Below are 8,199 nucleotides of genomic sequence, written 5' to 3'. Positions count from 1 at the left end.
AAAAATCAAAATTGGCTGTAAGTCTTGATTGGGCCAACCCTAACTGGTTCACTCGGGCCCAATGAACCTCGTGTTGGGCTGCGAGATACGGGCCGGCCTGCTGGAGACGCGCCTTGGTTCGTAGCGGTGTTCCTCGCCTAGTTTGGTCGCAGTGGCAGGCTGGCTGCCTGTTGCTGCCACGGCGCCGTTCCCTTCAGTTGTCTGTGCGCTGACATTATCAGTCTTGTGGAGCGAGGAATTATATCTGTTAATGTTGAGTTTAGTGGTAAATTTGTATTTGGTATGATGTACTAATGTGTAAATTATAAATGTCAGGAGGACAAGAGTGTAAAGAAGGAAGATAGAGATAAGGAAAGGAGTGGACGGCAGCTCATGAAGTAGCTCCAGTTCTCTGTATTGTGAACTCCTCTCTCAAATCCCCTCTCAAATCCCTAGTTGATTCACACCAAAATTCGTTTCTTTTTGAGGGATTCAACATGGCACCAGAGCAATCGGTCCTGGACCCGGATTTGATCTGATTAAGTTTGCTGCTCGTCGTGGTCGTAAGCGGCTGTTCGCCTTTGTGCGTGGCAGCCAAACTTCGCCAAGGTCGCCGTCGTCCTCGTGCGGGGCCGCATCTTCCGGCTGCGCCGCAGTGCCTTTGTGCCGCCGTCCTCCTGGCAGGCGGCATCCTCCTGCTGTTCCGCTCCACGTTGCCTTTGTGCTGCTCCGCTGCCGTCGTCGTGGTGTACAGGTCTGAACTCTAAAGTGTTCCTGTGCTGCACTAAGTAGGAACTGCCACGGACCAGCTGGTATTGCCTTTTCTCTCAATAAGGTAGAAGTGTTTTTAGTCCAGCAGCTTGTGGTGGATTGAATCTTCCTGCTTTGTGGTAACTCGGTGTAGAGAGGATTGAACTGTGTGAAGGATGTAGCTGTTCGTTTTTTTCCAGAAATACACTAATTGTTCAGTGGTCATGGGAGATACCAGTAGGGATTCTGGTATTGAGAAATTGTGTGGAAGTATGCAGCGTATGATTTCACAGCTGATGGAGCAGGCACAAACAAAGACAAGCAGTACTTCTGAAATTTTGAAGACCCTGGAACCCAATCCTGTCAGGTCAACTGGTCCGGGTGATTTTTTTAGCTGGTCTCGGAACGCCACATTGATTCTGGAGTCACATAGACTTCAGAAATTTTTGAAGGACGATGAAAAAAAAACCAACGGATGTCACACAAGAGCAATGGGATCAAAATCAAAAGCGAGTTATGGTATGGCTGTTGGGGTCGATGGAGAAGACTGTTAGGGAACAAGTTGAAGGGTTTCAGTCTGCAGCTGAGGTGTGGACAAGCATTGAGAAACAGTTCTCAGGAAAATCGAACAAGATGCAAGTCAGTAGGATTTTCCATGAATTGAGGCAGATCAAGCAAGAGCAGAAGACAGTGACTGAATTTGCGGGAGAAATCAAGAAACTCTATAGAGACCTGGAGTATTTTAGACCATTTAAGGCACATGATCCCAGGGACGTACCCCTCCTTCGAGAGTGGTTTGAACCATTGTTGGTTCAGACTTTTCTTGATGGTCTGAACTCAGAGTTCAATCTCCGTTCCCAACTCATACAAGCCACAGCAGATTGGCCTACATTGGATCAAGCCATCTCAAGTATACTTGAGGAAGAAACACGGCTGGCCAATCAGATCACATCTTCACAAACAAATGTTGATAGCAGAGCTGCACTATCTTCAGTTAAGCAAATTCAGTCTCCTGGTACTTCAAGAAATGAGCAAGCAAATGCTACTAGATTCGACTACACGAGAAAGCCTAAGATGGTGTGTGACCACTGTAAAAAACCAGGCCATTTGAAGAAGAGTTGTTTTGATATAGTTGGTTATCCTCCTGGATGGCAACCGAAACAATTTAACAGATTCACTAGTGGTGGTAGTAATGCAAGAAGACCAGATCGAGCTCATCTTACTTTATTTGGGGGAGAACGGTCTGCTGTAACAGCCCAAGCACTTGAAGAATTTAAAGGCAAACTTATGGCAAATACTTCAGAAGGCCCTGCTGAAGCTACATCTGATGCTCATTCTGGGAAAGGTACGAAGAATTTTTTAACATCTTGGATAATTGATTCAGGGGCCACAAATCACATGACAGGCTCATCTAAGAACTTTTCATCATATACCCCTTGTTCTGGAAGGGATAGGGTACGCATAGCTGATGGATCCTTAGCTCCGATAATGGGTTATGGGAACGTTAATTGTACTCCATCTCTGTCCTTAAGCCCAGTCTTGCATGTCCCTAATTTGCCAGTGGACCTCTTGTCAGTTAGTTCAATTACAAACTCACGTAATTGCAAGGCATCCTTCGACCCTCACTCATGTACATTTCAGGATCTGAAGACAAGAAGAAATCTTGGGACTGGAATTGAGCACGACGGCCTCTACTTCCTTACCAATGCCTCGTCTCCATCTCCATATGCCCTCAGTATGATGAATAGCTTGACCACTGATGAATTTCTACTGATGCATTATAGACTAGGGCATCTGTCATTCCAAGCCCTTGGTCGCATGTTTCCATCTCAAGTTAAAAATTATTGTAAGGAGAAGCTTTTGTGTGATGTGTGTGAACTGGCTAAACACACTAGAACCAATTATCCTAGTAGTAATGAGAGAAGTAAGATACCTTTTGATGTGGTGCATTCGGATGTATGGGGTCCATCAGTTGTAACTGCCCTCACAGGGGATAGATATTATGTGACCTTCATTGATGGTTTTAGTAGGTGCACATGGCTGTACCTCCTAAAGCATAAATCTGAAGTTCTCCCTGCATTCAAAGATTTTTTTAATATGGTGCGTAACCAGTTTGGCATGAATGTGAAAATATTACGCTCCGATAATGGTACCGAATATATCAATGGTAAATTTAGTAATTTCTTGTCTTCTTATGGTATTATACATCAAACAACTTGTGTGAATACTGCAGAACAAAATGGGGTGGCAGAGAGAAAGAATAGACATCTACTGGAAGTTGCTCGAGCTCTCATGTTTATGATGAATGTGCCAAAATTCCTTTGGGGAGAAGCGGTCAAAACTGCTGCCTATCTAATAAACGGTATGCCTTCTAGAGTTCTGGGCCATAAGACTCCTATTGAATGTTTGTATGGCTCTAACTCATTTATTGTGCCACCAAAAATATTTGGATGTACCTGTTTTGTTCATCATCACAGGAGTTCAGCAGGAAAACTTGATCCAAGAGCCGTCAAATGTATCTTTGTGGGCTATTCTTCCACAAAAAAGGGATATCGGTGTTGGTCGCCTACTGAAAGGAGATTCTTTGTGAGTATGGATGTTACCTTTCACGAAAAAGAACCATTCTATTCCTTAAAAGGGAATGACAATGGTACAGGCAACAAGGGGGAGAATATCATAGGAGAGAGCAATGATAGGGGAACTGTAATAATACCTATTGGGGATATCATACGCTCAGAAGATGAAATCGAGGGGGAGGAAACTACCAATACAAATGTAGAAGGTGATAATACATTAATATCTGAAGCGTATGAAAATCTTTCAGGTCAAGAGGAGATGGAAACAGAAGATGGGGAAGGTGTACCTCAGGAAGTTGATGAAGAAGTTGTGAATCAATCACAAGTACTAGAGGAGGCACCAACAAGTGAAGAAATGGCCCATGATGAGGGTGATGTTGAAGGTACTGAAACCCATATACCATCCTCTAGTACTCAAATAAATGATGAGCCAATTGCCTTACGAAAGAAAAAAAGAAAAGTAGATGTACCCGCGCGTCTGAAGGATTGTGTTGGATATAAACATGATCTTGCAAAATTTGTTTCGTATGACAGGTGTACTTCCTCTTTTAGGAGCTTTATTGCATCCTTGGATTCCATATCAGTACCTAAAGATTGGAAGGATGCAGTGAATGATCCTAAATGGAAAGCAGCAATGTTGGAGGAAATGTATGCTCTAGAAAAGAATAATACATGGCAATTGGTAGAATGGCCGAAGGGCAAGGAACCAGTCGGATGCAAATGGGTTTATAGCATTAAGTGTAACCCTGAAGGTAAAATAGAAAGGTATAAAGCTCGGTTGGTGGCCAAAGGCTACACACAGACTCGTGGTGTTGATTATGAGGAAACATTTGCCCCTGTAGCAAAAATGAATACAGTAAGAACTTTGATGTCTTGTGCAGCTAATCTTGGATGGAATTTGTTTCAGATGGATGTAAAAAATGCATTCTTACATGGAGACCTTCAGGAGGAAATTTATATGCATATACCACCAGGTTTCAACACGGTACAAACTGAAGGAAAGGTCTTGAAACTCCGCCGTTCACTGTATGGCCTAAAACAATCTCCTCGTGCGTGGTTCGGTCGGTTTAGAAAAGCTATGCTGAAATTGGGTTTCAGCCAGAGCAATGCCGACCATACTTTATTTTATAAAAGATGTGGTGGAAAATTGACGATATTAATTGTCTATGTTGATGATATTGTTATTACAGGAGATGATGATCAAGGTATTGAAAGAGTGAAGCAACATTTGAGGAACGAGTTCGAAGTCAAGGATCTAGGAGAGATGAGGTACTTTCTTGGAATTGAAGTCTCACGAAGCTCAAGAGGTATCTATCTATCTCAAAGAAAATATGTGCTAGATCTGTTGTCAGAAACTGGTATGTCTGGGTGTCGTCCAGCATTAACACCAATTGAACAAAACCACCGATTGACTAGTGAGTCAGGGGAACCTGTTGACCGGGAACAATATCAGAGACTTGTTGGCCGTTTGATCTATTTATCGCATACTCGTCCTGATATAGCTTTTGCCGTAAGCGTGGTGAGCCAGTTTATGCATAGTCCTAAAACTCACCACATGGATGCAGTAAATCGAATCATTCGGTATTTAAAGGGGTGCCCAGGTCGAGGTTTATTGTATAAGTCAAGTGGCAATTTACAAATAGAATGTTATACTGATGCTGATTGGGCCGGTTCATTAGATGATAGAAGGTCTACGTCAGGATACTGTACGTTTGTTGGAGGAAACATAGTTACTTGGCGTAGTAAGAAACAAAATGTTGTTGCAAGGTCCACTGCAGAAGCAGAATTCAGAGCTATGGCTCATGGAGTATGTGAAGTCTTATGGCTAAAAATCATACTGATGGAGTTGGGTCTATTCCAGGCAAGACCATTGATGATGTATTGTGATAATAAGGCTGCGCTAGATATAGCACATAACCCGGTTCAACATTGTAGAACAAAGCACATAGAAATTGACCAACACTTTATCAAAGAGAAACTTGACCAAGGAATAATATGTATGCATTATGTGAGCTCTTCAAACCAACTAGCGGATATTTTGACCAAAGGTCTCGTTGAAAAAGTGTTTTCTAGCTTATGTAGCAAGATGGGGTTATATGATGTGTTTGCCCCATCTTGAGGGGGAGTGTTGAGTTTAGTGGTAAATTTGTATTTGGTATGATGTACTAATGTGTAAATTATAAATGTCAGGAGGACAAGAGTGTAAAGAAGGAAGATAGAGATAAGGAAAGGAATGGACGGCAGCTCATGAAGTTGCTCCAGTTCTCTGTATTGTGAACTCCTCTCTCAAATCCCCTCTCAAATCCCTAGTTGATTCACACCAAAATTCGTTTCTTTTTGAGGGATTCAACAGTTAAAGATTCAGGCTTTGGATCTTGTGATCAGGGCATCGTGATCGGGAGTGGCATATTGTCCGTCATTTCATTTCTTGTGAATCTGCGTTCAAACCAAAGATTCGGGCTAGGGTCACGCTGTAGGCTTGCCGCGTGCATGGACACAGCTACGGCACCGGTGTACAGCTAGTTAAAACAGTGGACGGCGCCGCACGCAACGGAAACGCACCGAATCTGCTGCATATGCATATCGTAATGGCAAAGTCAACTCGCTCTTCGCAAGAATCGAAGCTCATCATCTGTAGTCAAATCGAAGCCCTTTGGTGCGAATGAAATGAAAACCCTTTTAACTGCAGATGCAGAACTTATCAGCCATAAATACTGAAGGCAGCAGCCACGCAGACATAGAGGAACTGTCCAGTTCCACTGTAGCATACCAGTAGCGACGGCCATGGCTCGCCGCCAGCGAGTGGAGGCTCGAGAGATGGCCGTGACAATGCTGTCACTTGCTCTAGCTGCGCTAGCGGCGCTCTTGTCTGGATGCGCGGCGCAGCCGGGCATCAGGTTCGGGTACTACGACAAGACGTGCCCGGGAGCGGAAGGGATCGTGTTCAGGGAGACGGCGAGGATCGTCAGGGCGTCGCCGGACCTGGCCGCGTCCCTGCTCCGGCTGCACTACCACGACTGCTTCGTGCAGGGCTGCGATGCATCTGTGCTGCTCGACTCCGCAGACGGGAGCCCCACGGAGAAGGATGCCATACCCAACGAGAGCCTCCGAGGCTTCGACGCCGTCGCGCGGGTCAAGGACAAGCTCGAGAAGGCGTGCCCGGCCACCGTCTCCTGCGCCGACCTCCTCGCGCTCATGGCACGAGACGCCGTCGTTCTGGTACATCACAACAACTTGCCTCTTGTCTCGTCGCGTACTACCAACTTGTCTTTCTGTATCTGATGAAACTCTGGATCTGATCCTCGACCCCAGAGCAAAGGCCCATCCTGGCCCGTGGCGCTCGGCCGGAGGGACGGCCGGACGTCCCGCGCCGAAAACTGCGGCGAGCTGCCGCCGCTCTACGGAAATATCAGTGTCATGATCGAGGTGTTCGCGGCCAAGGGCCTCGATGTCAAGGACCTCGTCGTGCTCTCGGCCGGGCACACGCTTGGGAAGGCGCACTGCTCGTCCTTCGCCGACCGCCTCTACAATGGCAGCATCCGCAGCACCGACCCGACCCTGGACGGAAGGTACGCCGACAGGCTGAGAATGCGCTGCCGCGGCCCCAGCGATAGCAGCGCGGCAGCGGAGATGGACGCCGGTAGCTGCGGGACATTCGACACGAGCTACTATCGGCAGGTGGCCAGGAGGCGCGGGCTGCTCCGGTCGGACGCCGGGCTCATGGAGCATCCCTTCGCCGGTGCCTACGTCCGCCGCGCCGCCACTGGCAGGTACGACGGGGAATTCTTCCGGGACTTCCGCGTCTCCATGGCCAAGATGGGCGCCATCGGCGTGCTCACCGGCAACCAAGGCAAGATCAGGACCAAGTGCAACCTTGTCAACTGAATGTACTCTACTCTAGGCTCACGCATGATTGCATTGTCACGAACTAGGATGTGCCACGATTTATTTTACTCTTTTGTTTTGTTTATTATTATGAGCTAGCTATACATATTGATGTTAATTTGCTTCGTTAGTTCGTTATGTTGTTTTCTTTTCAAGAGGACGCGAATAATGTACCATATTTTATACAAGGGAGCAAAATATGCACTCTACAAGATAGAGTGTGTACTCTCAAAAAAAACAAGATAGAGTGCTAGTAGTGGTTAGATCCACATCCATACCCACACCCACACCTAGAGAAAGAAAAAGCTACTCTCTCACAAAACAAAGTAAACTTTCTACATTGGCATTAGACCATTTCTTGATTTCGTTGAGGATTTGATCAAACCAAAAGTCTTGGATGTCTATGATCGGTCATTCTCCTAAACACTCGTGTTGCGTTGTTTCCTAAAGACCAAGTGATGGCAATGAATAGGGTGTCGAAACCTCTCTTGTTGGCGTCGGGGAAGCTGCTCCTCGCTTTGTCCCACCACTTGATGAGTGAGAGGTTTTGGTTCGGCTCCTCTGTGTTCAGATCTAGGGCCACAATGCAACGATGCCAAACTTCCCTTGTGTAAAAACATCGAACGAAAATGTGATCGACTGTGTCTTCGTCTTGCACGCATGAGTAGCAAGCAAACGACTACTCTTGGAGGCCATGACCTGCCCTGCGAGCGGATGTCCAGATGCGGTACTGAACGGCCAACCAGTCAAAATTTTGCACTTAAGAATCGCCCAACTTCGCCAGATGCGCTCCTGATGGGGGAACTTAATCAGACCGATGCATAGCCTGGAGTACACTGATTTAGCAGTGTATAATCCCAAAGTGTCGCTTGGCCAAGTAAATGTATCTCGTAGATCGATGTCCCGTTCCACACGGGAGATCAGAAGCCTTAGGTGCATTAGTTGGATCAGGGCCATGAGGGGGGATTTCACTGTGGATGTCCGCTTCCCATCTTCTGTTCATGAGAGC

The 8,199-nt window shown here is 46.2% G+C and overlaps 3 protein-coding genes across 4 annotated transcripts; all 3 read left to right on the top strand.

Moving 5' to 3' along the window:
• The first annotated feature begins 1,118 nt into the window (after nt 1-1,118).
• Nucleotides 1,119-2,823, top strand: LOC125541613. Its single transcript, XM_048704977.1, has 2 exons — nt 1,119-2,074; nt 2,371-2,823. Exons 1-2 carry the CDS (start codon nt 1,186-1,188, stop codon nt 2,406-2,408), a joined length of 927 nt encoding a protein of 308 aa, XP_048560934.1. The 5' UTR covers nt 1,119-1,185; the 3' UTR covers nt 2,409-2,823.
• A 430-nt stretch (nt 2,824-3,253) lies between these two features.
• Nucleotides 3,254-4,567, top strand: LOC125541612. Of its 2 annotated transcripts, XR_007297603.1 has the most exons (4): nt 3,254-3,688; nt 3,840-4,070; nt 4,213-4,331; nt 4,496-4,567. XR_007297603.1 is itself a non-coding variant. In XM_048704976.1 (2 exons), the coding sequence occupies exons 1-2, from the start codon at nt 3,322-3,324 to the stop codon at nt 3,914-3,916; spliced, it is 444 nt and encodes a 147-aa protein (XP_048560933.1). In that variant the 5' UTR covers nt 3,254-3,321; the 3' UTR covers nt 3,917-4,148. The 2 variants fall into 2 exon arrangements, 1 of the variants encoding a protein (XP_048560933.1); XM_048704976.1 differs by lacking the exons at nt 4,213-4,331; nt 4,496-4,567 and having other exon boundaries at nt 3,840-4,148.
• A 1,424-nt stretch (nt 4,568-5,991) lies between these two features.
• On the top strand, nt 5,992-7,544 carry LOC125541611 (peroxidase 1-like). The gene is made up of 2 exons (XM_048704975.1): nt 5,992-6,524; nt 6,618-7,544. Exons 1-2 carry the CDS (start codon nt 6,090-6,092, stop codon nt 7,188-7,190), a joined length of 1,008 nt encoding a protein of 335 aa, XP_048560932.1. The 5' UTR covers nt 5,992-6,089; the 3' UTR covers nt 7,191-7,544.
• The last annotated feature ends 655 nt before the right edge of the window (nt 7,545-8,199 follow it).

The sequence above is a fragment of the Triticum urartu genome, chromosome 2 (genome assembly GCF_003073215.2).
Source record: "Triticum urartu cultivar G1812 chromosome 2, Tu2.1, whole genome shotgun sequence".
Classification (NCBI taxonomy): domain Eukaryota; kingdom Viridiplantae; phylum Streptophyta; class Magnoliopsida; order Poales; family Poaceae; genus Triticum; species Triticum urartu.
The sequence above is the reverse complement of the archived record's forward strand: the minus strand, read 5'-3'. Positions and strand labels throughout refer to the sequence as shown.